At 38.5% G+C, this 22,723-nt stretch overlaps 2 protein-coding genes across 4 annotated transcripts in view; both read right to left on the bottom strand.

The window, feature by feature from the left end:
- The window catches only part of LOC127875458 (kelch domain-containing protein 3-like), a 58,471-nt gene that overhangs the window by 20,166 nt on the left and 15,582 nt on the right, over positions 1–22,723 (bottom strand). The window lies entirely within an intron of this gene.
- LOC127875462 (isoaspartyl peptidase/L-asparaginase-like) lies at positions 4,241–20,963 on the bottom strand. 3 transcript variants are annotated; one of them, XM_052420528.1, is made up of 7 exons: positions 20,835–20,963; positions 15,817–16,017; positions 11,708–11,850; positions 8,785–8,948; positions 7,991–8,115; positions 6,887–6,997; positions 4,241–5,924 (listed from the first exon to the last, which is right to left on the bottom strand). In XM_052420528.1, the coding sequence occupies exons 2-7, from the start codon at positions 16,004–16,006 to the stop codon at positions 5,695–5,697; spliced, it is 963 nt and encodes a 320-aa protein (XP_052276488.1). In that variant the 5' UTR covers positions 16,007–16,017; positions 20,835–20,963; the 3' UTR covers positions 4,241–5,694. The 3 variants fall into 3 exon arrangements, with proteins under 3 accessions (XP_052276488.1, XP_052276486.1, XP_052276485.1); XM_052420526.1 differs by having other exon boundaries at positions 20,779–20,849; XM_052420525.1 differs by lacking the exon at positions 20,835–20,963 and adding an exon at positions 16,196–16,696.

Below are 22,723 nucleotides of genomic sequence, written 5' to 3'. Positions count from 1 at the left end.
GGAATGGCTGGCTGTATTTCATCCAAAATTTATTCCCCACATTGAAATTACCAAATAAGGAAATATTGTAAACACTAGTTTTAAATGTGTTTCACTTATTCGGTCAGCTAGTTTCTCATGAAGTCTTAAGTGATTCAAAATTACTTCATTAACTACTCGGCATATTAACATGAAATATTAGGCTAAGTGTGGTAACTCTAGTTAATAATTACTTTGGATCATGTGATATATCACAACGAACTGTAAGTTTTATCTTTAATCCGCAGTATAGCCTACTTACTATACCCATTGTGTTATTTAGTTTACCAGTATTACATTATGTACATTTTTGCATAGTTAAGATGCAGTTTACTGTATGCATTCTTTACAGTCTACTATATACGGAATCCGGATAGTGCCATCTATAATCTCGCACTTCTGTCATCAAGGGCAACACTAGACACACGAAGCGATACTTGATCTTTTTCTTGACAGTCGCGGCGACGCACGATATTTTTCTTGGAAGTCGCGGCGATACTTGATCTTTTTCTTGACAGTCGCGGCGACGCACGATATATTTAACACGATATATCACCCTTGTGTAGCTAGCCAAAAAGGCGATATATCGTGTTAAATACGAATATCATATATCGTATATCATGCGTCGCCGCGACTGTGAAGAAAAATATCAAGTATCGCCGCGACTGTCAAGAAAAATATCGTGCGTCGCCGCGACTGTCAAGACAAATATCAAGTATCGCTTCGTGTGTCTAGTGTCGCGTTCAAAGGGCGACACTAGACACACGAAGCGATACTTGATCTTTTTCTTGACAGTCGCGGCGACGCACGATATTTTATTTTTCAAATATCGCCCATATTATCCGTATCTCGTGTATCGCGGTCTAATCTCGAGTATAGCTTCGTGTGTCTAGTGTCGCGGTCTGAAATTAGACCGCGACACGAGATTCAGATAATATGGGCGATATTTGAAAAATAAAATATCGTGCGGCGCCGCGACTGCGAAAAAGTATCGCTTCGTGTGTCTAGTGTCGCCCTTGATGAAAGAAGTGCGAGATTATAGATGGCACTATCCGGATTCCGTAACTATATGCTGTATTGAATATAGTTCGTTAAGCTGCAATACTGGCCATTTTGGAAAAAAAGGAAGGGCTGGATAGCGCTTTACCGGTACGCAGTTGTTTTCCACTATCGACAAAGCGAGGGTTGGGGGGGGGGGGGGGTAGCCCCCGATACTAAGGAAATATATAGGATAAAAAGGATTATTAGGTGTTGCGTTAGGTGTTATGTGTTGCGCGCTTAGCAACGATAAAATTATACGCTTTTCCATTATTTGTTACGTACCGTTAAAGTGCAATTGCATCATTCGTCGAAGTGAGTCGGTTTTGTCAAACAGCATCACGTTTTCGAAACCTATTTCAAACTGAAATTCTTGGTATTTAAGTTGTTTTGATAAATTGGTGGTTTACTAAGACAAGACCATGCGACACATCCTGCTCACATGATTACATTCCACGAAAAGCTTAACTAACTATATCCGGTCCTTAAGTATTTTAATCAATGAAATCAGAAAACTTCTTTCATACATAAAATAAGTTTTCTCGGAACGCAGAAAGAGGATGAGTTTAAAGAACACACTTACAAAAATATTAATATGATGAAACTAGTAGTACAAATGAAAATCATTTAACCATATATGATGCATTCTTTTCAGCAATACAATACTTACAATTTGTAACGTTATATTTACCAATCAGGGATTGTGGTGGATTGGGGGTTGTCGGTTGATAGTGGGCTACTTGCATATAATTGGTCCCTTTATATCAGTTATTAACCATAATGTTGCCTGACCAGACAGGCTACAACTGATAGATATATGCTGAAAGGCGCTTCTTACGAAGCATTTGTAATTTCAAATAATTTCTTAAAGGGGCCTTTTCACAGATTTTGGCATGTATTGAAGTTCGTCATTTAAGGCATAATATTGATAAACTAAAACATTGGATCTAAAATGCTTCAGTAAAAAAACACAAGAAAAAAAAAAGTAACCCCCAACTGGGCTCGAACCACTGACCCCTTGAGTAAAAGTCTACCGCGATGGTCATCCGTGCTCACAACCTTAACCCATTTATGCCTAGTGGACTCTCCCATCCTTCTAAATTGGATCAATCTATTTCCAAAATTAGGGATGTCTAGTATATTTATTTCTATATTTAAAATATTTCTTACAGAAATTCCTTAAAGCAAACAGCGCAGACCCTGATGAGACGCCGCATCATGCGGCGTCTCATCTGGGTGTACGCTGTTTGCCAAGGCCTTTTTTCTAGACGCTAGGCATAAATGGGTTAATGATGTATGTTATACTTTATATAAGCAATCCTCGTAGTATCACAAAATATAACGCCAACAACAGAACTCTCCGAATTATTAAATCGTTTTGTGTTGCAACGCTTTATAACTTTCAGGTTTTTAAATCGTCAAAAGATGCATATAATGGATATTTTAGAGCAGGGTAAATGGTCAGTATTACTGTTTCCCCACAAATATACTAACTACAATGAAAATTTGCGAATCTGAAACATTTTTTTTAAGTTTGTCAATTTACCAAAACGTGAAATCAACAGATTTCGTAAAATTGGAATATGAACAAATACATTATATTATCATATCACCTTAGAGCTTCATTTAAATTGAAATATGATTCGTTACCATCAAACAAGCAATAGTATTTGACGGTGTCAGCAAGGGAAGCTGTCCGGCTAGCGCAGTTGTTGGTACACGTGCTTCTCACCTAGGCGGACCGGGTTTGATCCCCGTTCCCTGCGCATGTGAGTTTGGTTGGTGATCATAATAACTGACAGATGGGGTTTCCTCCAGGAACTCCGATTTTCCCTAACTGCATAAGACCACACCAACATTGAAAATGTTACAGTAAAAACTAAATAGCTGGGAATTGCAACAATAACACAAACTTCGCACTTCTTTCGTAAGCAATTTAAGAAGGTGTGCTGGGATACACTCCGGGTCCTCACATAAAGCTGCCTCCGTCGCATGAGGACCTAGTAAACTCCGAAATAAACTCGCACATCAACACGGTGTAGAACCAGGCGCCGAGAATCATCACTGGCGCCATGCGGTCAACCCCAATTTAAGAGCTGGAAACCATCACGGGCATGGACCCCATGAAATACAGAAGGGAATACAATTTCTACCCCAAGCAACACAGTTCAAATGACTGCAAAATAATCCATTAAAAGACAGATTTAGCCAACCAAAAATAGGAAGACCTCTAAGACGAAACTTCATCCACAAGACGATGTTTTTGGAAAAGAAATGCCAAGATATCCTGGATCATTTCCTCAAAGATTTCCCCTACTACTTCGAAAACCCACGCTTGAGCGATACTAAAAGACCCCATATACATAGCGGTATTCCTGGCACTGGCGATACAGACTTCGCGAATCTGAAAAGAAGGCAATATCCATAGAACACATTCACAACTAGTACACGCAACACAACTGCACTAATATATGAGTCGTGTTCTGAGAAAACTGGGCATAATGCATGTGCGTAAAGTGTCGTCCCAGATTAGCATGTGCAGTCCGCACAGGCTAATCGGGGACGACACTTTCCGCTGGTATGACATTTTTCGTTTAAATGAAGTCTCTTCTTAGCAAAAATCCAATTTACGCGGAAAGTGTCGTCCCTGATTAGCCTTTGCGGACTGCACAGGCAAATCTGGGACGACACTTTACGCACATGCATTATGCCCAGTTTTCTCAGAACGCGACTCATATCTTCACTGACGGGTCTACTGACCAAGCTATCAGAAGTGCTGGAGCCTGATTCTACATCAGGTACCAAGAAGGGGGGGGGCATATCTCCCTCGCTCGAAGCAGACATTTGACGTCTGGTGAAAAATAAATCGCGCATAATTCTGACATTGCCCTTCATAAGTATAACAAATATTATTTTTAATATTTTTATTGTATGTTCGGTTAACCTCTCTGCTGGCAAGTTTATTTTCGAACAGGCTGAGGTCGATTTCAGTTTTTTATGGACGGTTTCACTTTTTATGAGAACGGTTGGTACCGTTTGACATTTATGTTGTTCCCGATCGTGTGTTTTTCTTTAACTAAACAGTTTTTTTTGCGACTGTAGCCAACTCAACCCGGATAAAAAGTTTTAACATGATTTGTTTAAACAATCAATTATAATAAAAAGAAAAACAACAACAATGGTATGTACATAATAAATAGTGTATTAGTTTAACATATAATAAAAAGTGTATTAGTTTTCTAAAATTACACAATACTCGTGATTTCGATCAAACCTGTAGACATATATAAATAAAATAATAACCTTATATTTTCTTATGCAAAATAAACAACTCTTTCCATTGGATCGCCCAATTATTACTGGTTTGACAATAATAAAATGTCGCATATAGAAAACGTTCATGTCCATGTAAAATCAATAACAAACACATACCATTCGTTAATAACTGACTCAGGGTATGTATACGGTGACATAGAATTGACATACACTCCTCGTTTTTAATGTACTCCTCTTTTTTCTATCTCGTTTCAACGACATACTAACTCGAGGGAACAACTTAATAACTCGTGGGAACGAATTAGCTATATCGTGGGAACGACTTACTAAGTTAAAGAAACGAAATAGAAAAAAAGAAGAGTGTAAAACTAAATAAAAGAGGATCGCAATAAAAAAGAGCGGTGAATTAGATAAAGAAGGGTGCATTAAACAAAATAGGAGAATTTTAGCTTTCTCGAGGGAGCGAGTTAGTCAGCCAATCAAATTTTGTGTAACATGAGCAAATATTCTGAACGCATATATATCCGGCGAGGTATGATTTGACACTGAATGCAAGTGAGTTTAGTTGATGGTCACAATACCGGACAGGCGTTTTTCTCCGGGCACTCCGCCCCCCCCCCATAGCACAATACCACAACAAAATAAAAAAAAAAAAACATTCTTTCAGTAAAACAAATTAAAATGCTGGAAGCGAGGCTATAGTTTAAAATTCGTCCCAACTTTCGTGTGTCAAATAGTTGATTAGGTAGGATTGCTCGTTTCTGTCGACCATGATGATCATGTGTAAAAGTTAAATGTTTACATCAATCAATTTGATTGGCTGACTAACTCGTGGAAAGTTTATTTAAAAAAGAGTGAATGTCACCTCTATGCCACGGTTTATGTAAATGCTGATCCGTCTCAATAATAAACAGACGCGGTCGTGAGCTTTACTTACAGGATAGGACTACAACTGAAATACTTCTTTTTTACGGGCAAGTTGTTTTGCAGCAATTTTAACCCGTACTTAAAAGCACTACATTCTTTGCAGGTTTGATTTACGAGACTTACATGTTGGTTAGATTCTGCATATTATATGTTATTCACAGTAAAAATAATATAGCGCACACCGACAGCAAAACAAATTTGGTACTGAAGTGTAGTACCTTTAACAATTACCAATAACGCTTAAAAATAATAGCACGACATACATGTACCTGGTAATATCATTTCATATCATACAATGTATCGCAGTGAGAGCGATGATATGTATATATGCAATACTGGTTTTGTTCATAAGTATTTGGCTCTATTCACTCTCTGTGAATGAATCAAAAGTTGCAATCTTTGCAAAACATAAAAAACGCCACACCATTAAATGTTTCAATTACAACCGTTCAAATTACAAGATTTCACATCCTCTGTTATTTCCTCGTCAGGGTTAATACCACTGTGTAAGACGCCGTCTTTAATCCACGCCCACGACATGCGCTCCGTTGTAAATGACGTCACTGGTTCTCCGCTGTTGCTAAGGACGATAACTCCACCGTAACCGTTGACGCGGGCGGCCATTTTTGCAAGGGCCTTATCTGCGGCTTCTTGTGGGGCTTTACCTAAACAGATCAAATCACAGGAATCATGTGAAATGCACACAAATATCCTAAAAACGAGCACCGTGTCATGAAATTGAACATTGTATAACGGAGCGACATAATGAACACAAGAACACGAGCTTTTGAGAAATATACAATTACCTATACTGTAGTAACCGGTTCATGTTTAACGAATATTGCACTGTTCAATGCCGACCAGAAACCCGCCTCATTAAAAATCGTTCAAACAAATTTGAATAAGACACATTCTTAATTGCAGCATAGTATTTGGTTAATTAAGAATTACTTTTAAAGTAAGTGTTAGTTATTGAAGTAATAACCAACGGGTTGGAGGTCCGATGGGTAAGAATTAGCCACGAGGGCGATAGCCCGAGTCGTTTGATAACAAATAACCCTAAAGATGTTTTTTTTAAATGTACTCTTAATCTGCGCGTCGTCTTACAGTACTCATCATATTATAAAGAAGTAATGTTAATATACTATTGAGGAAATGCTCTACAAAAGAAAATGAAAACAATTGTCGAAAGTATTGAAAAACCCCAAACTGTTATGGTTATTGTTATCCGCAATTTCTCAATTGGTTCTCCGTGTTTATATGACATTTCAGTTAAATCACTTCAATACAAAGTTGTGCTCCGCACAAACGCGTGGTGACAGAAAGACGGACAGACACGTTATATCTCACGGATTTGTTTTCAATAGTTGACTATTTAACATACAATACAACGTGACCCAAGGTAAAGACTGCATACTTTCCTACCGTACAAGCACACGTTATATTTAAAGGATTTGTTTTCAATATTTGACTATTTAGCATACAGTTCAACGTGCCCCAAAGGTAAAGACTGCACACTTTTCTACCGTACAAGCACACGTTACATCTCACGGCTTTGTTTTCAATATTTGACTATTTAACATACAATACAACAAGCCCCAAAGGTAAAGATGGAAAACACTTGTACCGTTCCGCATGTCGGAGACGATCTGATGTGCTAGCACGACCTTGGAGATGGACTCGCCATGACCCGTGCACGAGACGGCGCCCACCTCATTGTCGGCGTATCCGCCGGCGCCTGCAATGAATAACACGGCTATAGTAAATTTAGCTTTACTTTGGAAAAACGGGGCTTAATGCATGTGAATAAAGTGTCCCAGATTAGCCTGTGCAATTCGCAAAGGCTAATCAGAGACACCACTTTTCGCTCTCATTTTTTTTTAATTTAAAGGAAGTTTTTTTTTCTACCAAAAATCCAGTAAAGGGGAAGTGTAGTCCATGATTATCTGTGGGGACTGCGCTGTCTAATTTGTTAAGACACTTTACGCACTTGCTGTTAGCCCAGTTTTCCAAGAACACGACTCAAATAGTAGATTTGTTGAGAGTTTGTCACGGGGAATAGAGCGAGATACAGGAAAAGCTACGCTCCAGAGACGACGCTGGGTCTTTAAATGCCCGGAGGGAAAAATTACTATTAGAAATGCGTCTTGTTTTAATGTCCTTGTGAATGACCAGGCGGTAGGTTATGGTTGAGCGAGGTAACGAACCTGCGACCCATGAGATATGGCGCCGGTATGATACATCTAGACAATCCACTCATGCGAGAAACATGCGGCAATGAATACAGTCCTAACGAAATGACAGACTTTAAAGTGTTCCCATACTATTTATAATTAAATAGCTATAGTTTTTTGTTGTTATTACATACATTTCAGTTATACGACATTATAATTAGTACTAAGAATATGATACTATCATACAAATAAATGGTAGGATTGTTGCACACAGACTCAAGACTTGATGTTGATATGATGGAGTGGGATTACAATTAAAAGTTGGCAGTTTTTTTCAGAAGTTGGTTGAAATGATAAGTGGTTGTTTAGAAGCTGATGAAACTCCTTACCAAGCACTATTACAATTCAACAATTAATGTCGCAATACATTGGTTATAATTTTTGTTCATGAAAATGACATGCTTTAGCTCTTGATGAAAGTTTAATAAATATAAGTGTCGACAATTTTAAAGAGGGATGTTAAAGTCCCCTTCTGCCCCAATCTCATTCCTGCTTACCTATAATAGGACTGTCCCCTACCCTGCCGGGCCTCTTGCACGAAATCCCCCCGGTGGAGGTTGCGTACGCCAGGTTGCCGTCAGCGTCCAGTGCCACCGCCCCCACCGTGTCGTGATGGCTGCCTCTGTAAAGGTCAAATACAAATAAGCCTCGCCTTTGGAAAACGGGGTTTAATGCATGTGCTTAACGCGTCGTTCGAAATTAGCCTTTGCAGTCCGAAGAAAGTAAGAAGAGACATCCTTTCCACAAAAGATGCCGTAAAGGCGTAAAGATGCCGTAAAGGCGGAAAGATGCCGTAAAGGCCGGAAAGATGCCGTAAAGGCGGAAAGATGCCGTAAAGGCGGAAAGATGCCGTAAAGGCGGAAAGATGCCGTAAAGGCCGGAAAGATGCCGTAAAGGCGGAAAGATGCCGTAAAGGCGGAAAGATGCCGTAAAGGCCGAAAGATGCCGTAAAGGCGGAAAGTGTCGTCCCTGATTAGAACAGGCATAAGCATAAAACCCCGTTTCCCCAGGGTGAGGATTAAATTTACGTATTCTCTATGTGTAGTGTGTCATCAGAAAACTAGTCTAGTGCACGTGCGTAGGAACGTCCTTGAAAACCTTAAGGTACAGTTTGCACAGGCCGATCCGGAAAGGCATTTTCCGCCCTAAGATTGTGTATGACATGAAACTTAAAACAGTGTATTTATCGGGATGACATTTTACGCATGCACGAATAACCTGGTTTAACGACGTAATGCCTTTTATTTATTTAATCACTTTAACCATATTATAATTCTGGACGATGACCCACCGTTGACAGAAGAGTTCTTGTACGGCACTTCCGTAGTTAGCTTGGTAACACTCGAGCTCCCGACGGGCCTCCTCGGACACCAACGACTCCGTGGCTACGCGCTTGATTCCCACTTCGTCTGCGAACTGGTTCGCCCCTTTGCCCACCAGCAGAATATGCGGAGTCTATAATACATTAGGCAGTTAACATTTTAGTTAATGCTAAGCGCGCCTCGGCCAGAAGGGAATGCTGTGTCTGAAATACATTATGCCACATTAATGTGATTGAATGTTTGGCGTCCTCGGTCAACAAAGCAACGTTGTGTCTTAAATACTTAAGCCGTGCCAATTAAAATCTGTGTTTATCTTTCCAAAGCAACATGAAGCGCGTTGTCTTGAATACAAAATGTCATGGAAACGTGTGGAAACGGAAGCGTGAATTCTATGTTTCGAGGCCACAATAAAAAAAGCAACTCGCTGACCTAAATACACTAGATAATATAAATGTTACTCGGTGTTCTGAGTCGCAAAGTTAAAATTCCACATTAACAGCCTTAGGTGCGGAAGGACAATTAACTCCGAAACAATAACACTTATGCCTTCGCGTGATTTTTCTTAACCTATCAACCATGCCGGAGAAGACAAAACCAAAGACTTATCAATATTGATAAGTCTTTGGACAAAACGACCGGGGAAATAAGAGTTTTTCTTTCACAACTTACCCGTACCTAACTAAAGCTTAATAAAACTGTTTTATTTCATGTCAATATCAGGAGCATAATGTTATTCAGTTTTATAAGATGTAAACTGTCTTAAAATTGTGCCATTAATTGTTCACGAATATGAGGCTATGCATATGCAGGTCATTTCTTTTAAACGCTTAAAGGCTTTTCAGCTTTCGTTTTTTAACATTGTAAAATGTTTCACTTCTTTCGAAAACATCACAGCCACACGTAATCCTAAATACCATTAAATCGGTATGGCTTTAAACGAAATACGGATTCAGAAACATCTGGCAAAGCCTTGGTTTGTTTTCACAATCCATTAAGTTAAATGCCTTACTTGACAATATGTGTACATAAACATAAAGACCCTTTGTATACCGTTTTATAACAAAGTTATCACATAGAAAATCTGGTACGATTGTTATCACGCTAGTCAAGGTTTGTGAGCAATAGTTATCAGTAAATGGTGAGATAATATTGACCACATATCATGTTCAGAATACGATGCCAAAAATATGCCGTTGACAGAACGATTTAAACCGCATTTTACAACAGTAAAATATAGCATTTAAAGATCCTTCAATAGATATGTTTCGCATTCAAACAACGCAAAACATGTAAATAAAGTAGAGTGGCTTATCCGTAGACGTGTAGATTCAAACTGGGAAAACATTAAATCAACAGTTTTTTTATTACATACAATTCATGTACAGTTTTGCAGTTCCAATGATTTTCGATATTATCAACTAAATTCATAATATTTTGGGGAATGAATTCCAAAATAAGCATTATGTCAGATTAGCTTTGGAATTCATCTCCATCTTGTAATATCATCTTCGGTATAAAATCTGATTTAAAATGAATGTTTTATTTTTATTTAACATGTGTTATTACTATAAAATAATGATTTCAGTACAACACAATTCGGTACTTCTTTCCTCCACATAAGTTGTGCATTATTGTTAAAAACGGACCAATTAGTATTATATTTAAGTACGGCCTCTCGTTGTGCATGTGGATCGTTTAACCCTGAGTCCCCCTCCTTAACACAGTAAACTATGGCAATCACACGAGTCGGGACCGAAAACTCAACCACGATCACGCGAGTCGGGACCGGAAACTCAACCACAATCACTTGAGTCGGAACCGGGAACTTTACACTAATCACACGAGTCGGAACCGGGAACTTTACACCAATCACACGAGTCGGGACCGGGAACTTTACACCAATCACACGAGTCGGGACCAGGAACTTTACACCAATCACACGAGTCGGGACCGGGAACTTTACACCAATCATACGAGTCGGGACCGGAAACTCAATCACAATCACGCGAGTCGGAACCGAGAACTTTACACCAATCACACGAGTCGGAACCGGGAACTTTACACCAATCACATGAGTCGGGACCGGGAACTTTACACCAATCACACGAGTCGGGACCGGGAACTTTACACCTATCACACGAGTCGGGACCGGGAACTTTACACCAATCATACGAGTCGGGACCGGAAACTCAATCACAATCACGCGAGTCGGAACCGAGAACTTTACACCAATCACACGAGTCGGTACCGGGAACTTTACACCAATCACATGAGTCGGGAGCGGGAACTTTACACCAATCACACGAGTCGGGACCGAGAACTTTACACCAATCACGCGAGTCGGGACCGGAAACTCAACCACAATCACGCGAGTCGGAACCGCGAACTTTACACCAATCACACGAGTCGGCACCGGGAACATAACTACGAGCACGCGACTCCGGACTGGGAACTTAAACACTTAACACACGTTTTGGACATGGAAAATAACAACAATATAGATCACACTTCTCGGGAAAGAGAAAATCAGACGTGGCGGGCTCGGGATCTTAACACCAAGCACACGCCGTGATCTTAACACCAATCACACGGGTCGGGACCGGGCTCTTAACACCAATCAAACGCGTTGGAACGAGGTACCTTGCCATTTGATAATCAGAAGTCGGGACCGGGAACTTAACCACAATCACAATCACACGTACCGGGGCCTGGGATTTAACAATCTCAATCACACGCGTCGGGACCATAAACTTTAACATAATCACGATATTTTGGAAACTTAACCACAAACATAATCACGGACTTCAGGATCACAATCACAACATTGTGAAGGAATGTAATAACATACAAACGGTAAGCGCTTTAGTTTTATTCGCACCCGCGCACACTAACCTTTTCCATAACGGCGCGCGCCAGCTCGATGGGGTTCTTCATGTTCTGGACGCAGGCGACGGCACCGGAAGCGAGCGTCTTGCCGTCCATGATGACAGAGTCCATCTCAACCTCGCCATTTCTCGTCAGCACAGAACCAGTGCCTGCAAACAGATGCGAATATTGTTAGGTAAGCTCAAACATGAAAAAGAACACTTGTTCGCAAATATACGTTCCTGATTCAGTTTGGCTTCAACATTAGCCGTATATAGTTGCTGCAAATGCTGCGTTCTTTATATTTAGGTTTAAACATGCCAACAAAGATCCTATTCCATATTTGTTTTTGTTTTTATCTCGTATATACTGTTTCAAGTGTTTGAAATAGTCTTCCCAACACATTTCAACCTTGACATTTGGATGTTAACAAACACAAATACGAAAATAGATACATGCGAGTGCACGAATGGATTATATTATAAGGATTATATTACTCGTTTTAAAGGTAAATGGTTATATTGGGATCAACATTTAAGTAAGAAAAGAAGCATTTCGCTTAAAGCAATAATATATGATTTGATTTCTAGTTCTTCTTGGATGCTCTGAGCTTTTATTATTACATAAGTACAGCCAGCGGAGATTCAATAGCTGGAAGTTGGATTATTGCAACTAATACGATTTCAATGTCATCATTTTATTTCCGCAATCTTAAACCAACATATTAACATGACCGAGGGACGTAAGCGGGATATGATACATATTATATACAATTAATTAACTACCTTCATATAGTACCATAAATAGTACCAACTAGTTTTTACTTCAATGGAATTTATAACGAAGAAGTTTACGTAGTTATATATATACCGACACGTTTACAAGTATTTTGTTTCAAAACCAATTGTGTTGAAGTGGCGTTCATACGAATTTGCAATTGAGGGCAGCGTACCGTACACGTTTTACGTCATTGAAGGATTTTTCTGCAGTGCAAAAGGCAATAATTTGTAATTAAATGAAACTCATGTTCTGATACTATTTCTTCTGGACTTCTATTGCAGTATTGTATGAATCATTGTTTCATTGACGATTGATCAGTTTTACAGAAAAAAGAATAAGATCGTACAATTTCGCTTAAAACCGTGTGAAAATAGTAAACCACATGACAAATAGTAATAGTAAAATAACAAGATGTGTTTGTGAAACACTATGTCCCCCCATATATTTGACATTCGACCTTGACGGAATACCTTGACCGTGACCTTTCACCACTCAAAATGTGCAGCTCCATGGGATACACATGTGTGCCAAATATCAAGCTGCTATATTAAATATTGCAAATGTAATGGCCAATGTTAAAGGGACCGTCAACAGCGATTGAAGAAAAAAGAAAAGTTCTAAAATACCGTATTTTTTTACCATTATTAGTTTATATTGATTACAATATCACGACTGGTATATTACATTACTTGAAAAAAGTTGTTATGTTTTCATATTTTCAGTATATTCGGTAACAAATTTTACTGGGTACAGGTACCCGGTAACTACCAGTTAACTATAAATAACGCAAGTAGATTGATCATCATCGTCAAGTGGTAAACCCAGGAATGCAAATTGTGCATGCGTAGTAAATTGTTTATATTTTATATATAAAATGATCAATCTACTTGCGTTATTTATAGTGTGTATATCGTTATGTCACCTATTTTCGCGATGGTCTTTCGATTTCACCTCGCGAAATTATATTAAAATAATTGTAAACAAGAGGGCCATCAGGCCCTAAGGCGCTCACCTGAAAGCCAAAGGAACTAGACTATTCTGAAAAAAATGCAAGCTGATTCATGAAGATTATTTTAGACCAAAACAGTGACTTTCAACATGTTTTTTTATATTTGACCTTGTGACCTAGTTTTTGAGCTCATATGGCCCAGCTTCAATCTCTGGCAAAATTTCATTGGGACAAATGTTCTGACCAAGTTTCATGAAGATTGGCCAATACATGTGGCTAATATAGTGTCAACAAGTTTTCACTAAAGCCATATAAGGACAACTGCCCCCCCCCCCCGGCGGCCATGTTTTTTCAACGAACCATAACCATTTTCAAACTCACTCGAGCTATTGTTAGAACAAATGTTCTGATCAAGTTTCATAAAGATTGGATAATAAATGTGACTTCTAGAGTGTTAACAAGGTTTTGTAGTAAATAGCCATTTAAGGAAAAATGCCACGCCCCCTTGCGGCCATGTTTTTTAACGGATCTCAACCATTTTGAACTTAGCCCAGATATTATTAGTTCAAATATTCTGACCAAGTTTCATGAGCATTGGACCACAAATGTGACTTCTAGAGTGTTAACAAGGTTTTACCATACAGTAAAGCCATATAAGGAAAACTGCCCCGCCCCATGGCGGCCATGTTTTTCATTCAACTGGAACCATTTTCGAACTCGTCCAACATATTATTGGGACACATGTTTTGGCCAAGTTTCATGAAGATTGGACTAAAATGTGACTTCTAGAGTGTTAACAAGGTTTTACTATAGCCATATAAGGAAAACTTCCATGCCCCCTGGCGGCCATGTTTTTCAACCAACCGGAACCATTTTCGAACTCGTCCAAGATATTATAAGGACACATGTTCTGACAAAGTTTCATGAAAATTGGACTAAAAATGTGACTTTTTGAGTGTTAACAAGGTTTTACTATAGCAATATAAGGAAAACTGCCACGCCCCCTGGCGGCCATGTTTTTCAACCAACCGGAACCATTTTTAAACTCGTCCAAGATATTATTGGGACACATGTTCTGACAAAGTTTCATGAAGATTGGACTAAAAATGTGTCTTTTAGAGTGTTAACAAGGTTTTACTATAGCCATATAAGGAAAACTGCCACGCCCCCTGGCAGCCATGTTTTTCAACCAACCGGAACCATTTTCGAACTCGTCCAAGATATTATTGAGACACATGTTCTAACCAAGTTTCATGAAGCTTGGGCAATAAATGTGACCTTTAGAGTGTTAACAAGGTAAATGTTGACGACGCACGACGCACAACGCACGACGGACAAAAGGCGATCACAATAGCTCACCATGAGCACGTTGTGCTCAGGTGAGCTTAAAAAAAACGGCATTTCAGAACTTTTCTTTTTTTGTCAATAGCGGTTGACGGTCGCTTTATAGTTTGACGCAAACAAACCAACAAACCAACAGGCGTCCGTTATGTTCATATATTAGTTGAGAGGATTCGTTTCCTGTAACTTTATCAATAGTCTTACAAAAGGCTGAACTTTCGATAGCAAACTCATTGCAATAAAAGCTAGTCGTATAAACGTTAGTTCTGGCTATCATAACTTAAAATCTCGCTTTTTATGATTTTTGACTGGCGCGACTTTAAAGGTATGTCAATACTATATAAACTGTACGCTGAAGTTTCTTTAGCTACATAAACGTATACTTGTGTATGAAGAGATTGCTAAAATATGCGCCGTAAAACCTCTTTAAGACCAACCGACTATTCGGCAAGGTCAGTCACCAGTGTTTACATGCCCTATATCCAAGGCTATGATGCAATAATTCTCGATGGGGTCAATAAAGCGCCAGGCCTGTTGGTAATCTGTTGCAATTATGTATGGGCAGAATTGTATGGTGGGGCGTTCATGAAGTCTTTACGACAGATCTCGCGGATAAGACGCATATAAGTGATGCTTAAGTAATGTTAAATGAATCATAGTATTTCGTCGCTTGGTTGCTGTAGTGCTCTAACCACCATTTTCATTTTGGAGAAAAACGCATGTAAAGGTTTAACCGTTTGTAAAAATGTGGGAGATAGAGCAAAATGCAATCGAATAACTTCTTCTGTGACGACTGAATCTTGAATCCGATTACGTCATATTAAAGATCTCGTTCTCACGAACATAGCGAATGTTGACATGTTTTTACTTATTTACTTAAGTCGAAGGTTTCCCGTTAAATTATAGAAAAAATATAATGAAAATATTTAAAACAAAATATTTTCCAGACCTACACCGTTAATGTATATGAGGAAGTAAAAGTCATGTGCAGTATAAAATGTAGACTATTTAACCGAAATCAACATACAAAATCTATATTATGCTATATTCACATAAAAGTAAATACCTGCATCAAAGCTGGGGTCGTCCTCAAGCACAAGTATGGCTGCATGGACAGAATCGATGGCGCTGCCTCCACGCATAAGGACGGCATATCCGGCGCGCGCCGCCGCATGTGTCCCGGCTCTGGACGCTTCGACAAGCTTCTCTGGGATCGTCCAAGCGCCTCCGTGGACCATGATAACCGGCATCGTCATGGTGAGTTTGGCTAAATTAAAATAATTAAAATTCGCGGTAAATATTACCGATAAATCGGGTGGTCGTTTTAGTTTCCTACTAACCCAACACTTTCACAGAGCAGATAAGCACGACTCTCAATCGACTGTAAGAGAAACAACCAGTGGTTTCCTACTATTGATAAATGCACGGTGTTTTATTCAAATTACCCTGATACGGATTGTGCCAATGTCCTTGATCGTGAATATATCCTTGAAGAATGTCCTTTAACCTTCCTTTTCCTTTGAAGAATTTTTCGGCGGCGCTGTTGCACGTTGTGCTATATGGTCTCTGAGTTATTATCCGTACCGAGACGAATACAACAGTAAACGTACACGTTGTCTTGAAATGGTAAAATCAATTTCCACGCACTTTCTGAGAACATATAGCACACAGACTGACAGTTGGAACCGATAATTGTATTCGTCAATGTTATTCCAGATTTCACAGAACAGACTACCGGTAATGAAAACGGTTCTTTTGCCTTAAACAAAACACGATATGTATTCCTACATTAATTTGTAATGTGTTCACTATCGCCATTCAAAAAAATAAGGAAGGAAATTAATTTTTTTACTATACACATGAAGTGATCAGGAAATACGATATTTTAACATCCTGTATATGTTGTCATCGGAGAAAAGATTTCATCTTAACCCATTTATGCATAGCGTCTAGAAAAAAGGCCTTGGCAAACAGCGTAGACCCAGATGAGACGCCGCATGATGCGGCGTCTCATCAGGGTCTGCGCTGTTTGCGTAAAGGAATTTCTGTAAGAAATATTCTTAATTAGAAATACATATACTAGACATCCCTAATTTTGGAAATAGATTGATCCAATTTAGAAGGATGGGAGAGTCCACTAGGCATAAATGGGTTAAATGATGCAAGGTATGCCTTATATTACAATATTGATCGCTCTGAAGAAAACACTCGGGATCGCACGTTCGCTCCGGATGTGGGATAGGCCCTCTACATTTACAATGTATTGAAACGAATACATTGAAACCATGCATTGTGTTATCTCGAGCGAACGCTGTATTAGCGAGCATATGGATACTTTTGACTCATGCCTGAGTAACGTTACATATTTATTTTATAAACATGACTTTATTGACTTCACATGCAATCAAACATAGAGTGGATTGCAGTCTTTTCGGTATCAATAATCATGACGATTATATAAGAAAGACGAAAAATGGAGGAAACGTCGATGGACCAAATATCTAGAAATAAAAACTAGTTAGAAAACGGTAATATTTATTTGGATGGACGGCTTGGTTGGTTGAGGAATGGATGGACGGATTACTTATCTTTTTACAGTAATGAAAAATTAAAAATATTCATATGCACTACCACATATATTAAATCTAATACACGGAAAGTGCATGACTACATTAATATCCCGTCGATAATAAAATCACTCCAAACAAATACAAATCAACGAGCAACACCGTGATTTCGCGATACAAATCAATACCACCGGTACTTATATTACGATACTCGACGTTGTTAAGTTTCGCTGCCGCGTGCACGTCATGCCGATATATTTGTTGGAAATACTTGCCACCCCACATTGCTGACGTAATAATACCATCGATCGAGTGAATAGTTGATTTCCTGATCTCTACGAATCCACACAAGACGTGTAGGCGTAAAAACACATACTATTTTATCTCTTCAATCGATATTTTCATTCATATCTGACAGGATTGTAAAAGTGTTTGATTGTACCCACATATTTGTATTTTTTTTTTAAATGACGCTCAATCTGGTGTTAGTAGTTTATATAATCTTATTGGTCACTTGCCATAGAAATGTCTCGCCGCGAAGTTCTCGCAATGAATGCACATCCAAAGGGGAAAGAATCTGAATTTTAGGAGCATCGATCAAATTTAACAAAAATCAAACAATACAATGCGTTAACATTTGAGTCGCGTTCTGAGAAAACTGGACATAATGCATGTGCGTAAAGTGTCTTCACAGCTTAGCCTGTGCAGTCCGCACAGGCTAATAAGGGACGACACTTTCCGCCTTAACTGGATTTTTGTGTAGAAGAGACTTCCTTTAAACTAAAAATACCATAAAAGCGGAAAGTGTAGTCCCTGATTAACCTGTGCGGACTGCACAGGCTAATCTGGGATGAAACTTTACGCACATGCATTAAACCCAATTTTCTCAGAACGCGTCTCATTTTGAGAACATAGCTTGAATGGTGTCCTTGACTATACGTAATAAAGTTGTCCGATAACCGGATCATCGAATTACAACATTGTTACGGTTACTTTAACACCTTAACACCAATTGAAAACCAACCGGTATTGACCAAAGACTTAACCAACCCAGATATTTCATGACTCGACTTCACTTCTGTGTGAACTGATCTTTGTTCACTGGATCAATCTAGCGCTTAAGGTGGGTTCCCACTGCAGATCCGATCAACTCGATCATCCCGATCACCAAAATTTCCCGACCAAACCCGACCAAGCTCGACTAAAAAGGGTATACACGACTTCTTCTCGACCTCTTGTCGATAACACACGACCCCCACACGACTCATTCACGACGTCCACCCAACCATCTTTCCGATTTCCGCTCGATCATCTCGACTTATACGCGAGCCCTATACGATATCAGCTCGACCAAGTGGACCTCAGCTCGATCGCCACCAGATCTTCACTCGACCAGATCGTGATGGTCGTACTACAGTCGTACAAAGTCGCGAACGGTCGTTTATTGAAACTTTGAGAATAAAACCGTCAAACATTGTTGTTCACTAATCACTTCAATCATCATGGATTTGTTTTACTAGTTTTAGCAGTATCAGTCGCCTTTTAGCCATTTCTTGGCATCTTTGGATGTTTACTCGTCCGATTCTAAGAAGGTTGTGAGAGACAAGCACGACGTTTTGCATGTGAGTTTTGTTTAAGTGACATGAGGTCGTGTATGGCCGAATAGCAATCGAGAAGTGATCGTGTACGGTCGAGTAGCCGTCGGGTAGCAGTCTAGTAAATCTATACATCAATCGAATAGAGGTCGAGTGGATCGTGTGGCGATCTAAAATAACTCGGGTAGAGGTCGAGCGGATCGGGTAGAGATCGTGTAAAAGATGTCAATCCGATCGCCACACGATTGCTTCACGATCAACTCGATCTTCTACTCGACTAATACACGACCACTTGCCGAGCGCTTCTCGATCCATTTCCTACTCGACCGCTACTCGATATTTTTGACATGTCAAAAAATATCGGGTAGGAGGCCCGACCAATGCCGACCTACCCGACCCCCCCCCCCCCCGATCACTCATGCCGACCGAACCAGACCAGTACCCGACCGCTTGGTCGTGCTTGATCGAGTTGATCTGATCGGCAGTGGGAACCCAGCTTTAACGACAAATAAAGACCTCTACTCACATATGTGCTCCCATAAACTCATTTTATTAACATTTTGACATTACTACAATAATAGCTCCTTATTACTGGTAATAATTACACGATTTCGGCAAGTAACTTCTTTAATGTTATAGTACTACACTCAGTTGAGTTTCACTGTCATAAAACTCGTTGATAAATGTTCGTCATACTTGCTTCATTAGTAATTGAAAAGTTAGATACACAATGCACCATTTACTAGTACTTCTTCTTGAATGCTCTGAGCTTTTATAGGTACATACGTGCAGCTCATCGGAGGGTCAATAGCTGGGAGTTGGATTATTGCAACTACATTTACTAGATCGTTATTTTTCCATATATAAACACATAGTATCTTCATTCATGTCAAGATAATTAAAGTGACTAAAAATTAACGAACTACATGTTTTGTTTTGATGATTCTTTGTGTTCTATTATGAAATGTTCTACTATGAAATAGACTATAGCCACCACTATTTATATTGTGAAACAGACTACGGCTCCCGCCAACGTTAACCCTGTACCCTGTTTTCTGATGCCGCACTTCTATATTAAACGTCTTAGCAGAAGCACGTGTTGTGTTGTTATTAACATTAGTTAATACTCATTAGAGTTGACGTTTATATAAGTCATATACACAATAGTGTCATAATTATAAAACACTGTGCCTAGATAATTATATTCATAGTTGTACTGTATACTTGTTATGATTTAGCATTTCACACACCCTGTTGTCATGGTTTTACATATTTGTAAAATAATAATATTGGTCTAAGAAGAAAGATCTTTATTTTCTCACTTATTTTACTTTTATTCTCACTGCAAGCTAATTACACCAAAATAATGAAACTACACAGCCATTACTTCTTAATACTTAACAAATCGATGTCTTATTATTGTTCAAGATCGTATGGTCATACTAGATTAACCCATTTATGCCTAGCGTCTAGAAAACAGGCATTGACAAACAGCGTAGACCCAGATAAGACGCCGCATGATGCGGCGTCTCATAAGGGTCTGCGCTATTTGCTTAAAGGAATTTCTGTAAGAAATATTCTAAATATAGAAATAAGTATACTAGACATCCCTAATTTTGGAAATAAATTGATCGAATTTAGAAGGATGGGAGAGTCCACAAGGCTAAACAGTGTTCAGCACAGCTTTGTATACTGTAAAACACTCCACCAACGATACTAATCTATATACATGTAGTTACAAGTTTGCGAAAAATCAACCTTGAACTTGTTAATTAGTTAACTTCATGACCTAAATTTTTATTTTAAATAAAAATGCATTTACATGTAAAATTTTCTTTGCTCTAAACTATTTATGAGTTAACATACCTTTCAATTATCCCTCTGTTTAAAATACCCACTGAATGTGTACACACCTCGCTCACCTATTGCATTGATTGGTAGCCGCGCGCACACCCTCGATTTTGATTGGTTATCTGAGGCACACCTCTGCACAGAGGGAAAAAACGTTGTGTACGGGAGGCTATTTGTTTCAAAGATCCTCACTGTAATGAACGCTTAGAACAGCGTTTGTCGATTAAGTCAAAATCAAATACAGATGACGACATGAGTGCACATCAGATTGGTATATTTTTCGCCACAATGCATACATGTAAAACCTATGCAATATAAATATGGTACAGACATCTCAGGAGCCTTACTGTGTGTGTGTGTGGTGGGGGGGGGGGGATGGGGGTATTAACGTCAATCGAGAGTACCGGGCTTGGGTTTGAGCTGCAGTAAATGGTTAACCGCTTTATTCAGTCCTTCATAAATGCGAGATGATATATATTAATTTAAAACGTTTTATTTTTTTTATAATATTAAATTCTAATGGATTTCATATGAAAAACGGGCGGTCGCGTTTTTTTTTCAGATTCGTAGGGAACCATATGACTGAAGGTCGTCCATCGTTAAATAAAATTCAACGGACCAGCCGATGGGTTGGATAAACGCAAGTGTTTCGAAATGTAGAATTAATGAAACTTGGTATCAGTACAAATATTAATCGTTGTTTGTATTTAGTTTAGATCATACACGTGTGTTTTTATAATATTTTAATTTTGAACGTGTGGTAAAATCAAGCAAATGGCATGCGTAACTTAATAAACTATAAAAAAGCTAATACATTTTAATAAGAATCTGATTTTTTTAACAAACAAGAAATACGATCAAAACTCCTTGTTAGACGATTGTTAATATAATGAATTTATAATCACTTTATAAGTATAACTCTTGCCGTGAGGTTATGGTCATACATGAGTTGTTTTTCAGTTTCAGTCTTGCTGCACGTGTACTTCAAAAGCAAAGAGAGACGGTACATGTAAAACGTATACATGAACAAATTACACATATTTCCATGATGCTTAGTAAAAAAAAACTCATCTTGTTAAAGTTTAACCCCATGTTTATCAAGTACCCGGCAATGTCAATCGGACTGTTTTGCCTGATGTTTTGTGGTGGGCTGCTTTTTTTGTATATATATGAAGTTCGTACTTTCGATGACGATAAATGTTGAACCGATATCGATAGAAAAGTCGAGCGCCCCTGTATATGAGTTGACGTACGTGTAACAAAAATCACCCAATAAATAGCGTTATTATTTTAAAAACATACCCTGAAATGTGTCCTAAACTATCTTTAATAAAGTTGTCCGATAACTGGATCATCGAAAGACAAAAAATTAACGTATACTTTAACACCTAGTAGTATTGACAATTTTCATTGTATACTTAAACAGTAACATAATGTAAACACTAGTTACAGAACGGTTTACTTAACCGTTGCTGTCTTTTATTTGTCCGTACTTAAATAAATAGCATGGTCATAATATGTATGTTTTCAATGCCGTTCTTTTGTATTTATAGAACTGTTCAACATCTTCCTTGAGATGGGTTTATATGTCTTTGTGTATTATTTACATGTACGTGTATTGTATACATGCGCCTAAGTTATTTATTAAACAAAACACCCCGCTAATTTAATTGATAATTAATAATTTAATTAAATAGTGAACATTTAAATTATTAAATATATCATAGTTGAATTTTAAGTTGGAACATATTTTTAGGCCTTGCATACAAATATGGTGGAAATCTTGTTTTTTAATAGACAACTTAAACAATACTTATACTTTTAACTTTGTGCATACGATTCTTAAGTATTTAAGATATGAAACCATATATTTTTCAACTCTAAACATTTCTATTATATAACATACAAATAGTATCTTATTAAAATACTGAAAATCAAAGCATAACTATATGAAATGTTT

This window comes from Dreissena polymorpha, chromosome 3, assembly GCF_020536995.1.
Source record: "Dreissena polymorpha isolate Duluth1 chromosome 3, UMN_Dpol_1.0, whole genome shotgun sequence".
In the NCBI taxonomy this organism is placed as follows: Eukaryota; Metazoa; Mollusca; class Bivalvia; order Myida; family Dreissenidae; genus Dreissena; species Dreissena polymorpha.
The sequence above is the reverse complement of the archived record's forward strand: the minus strand, read 5'-3'. Positions and strand labels throughout refer to the sequence as shown.

What these genes read in the sequence shown, in the direction of transcription:
- LOC127875462 (XM_052420528.1), bottom strand. Translation starts at nt 16,006, where the DNA reads ATGACGATGCCGGTTATCATGGTCCACGGAGGCGCTTGGACGATCCCA. An exon ending in CGACCCCAGCTTTGATGCAG is followed by an intron (nt 11,851 to 15,816) that starts GTATTTACTTTT and finishes ATCTGTTTGCAG; the next exon opens with GCACTGGTTCTGTGCTGACG. An exon ending in CAAGAACTCTTCTGTCAACG is followed by an intron (nt 8,116 to 8,784) that starts GTGGGTCATCGT and finishes TGACCTTTACAG; the next exon opens with AGGCAGCCATCACGACACGG.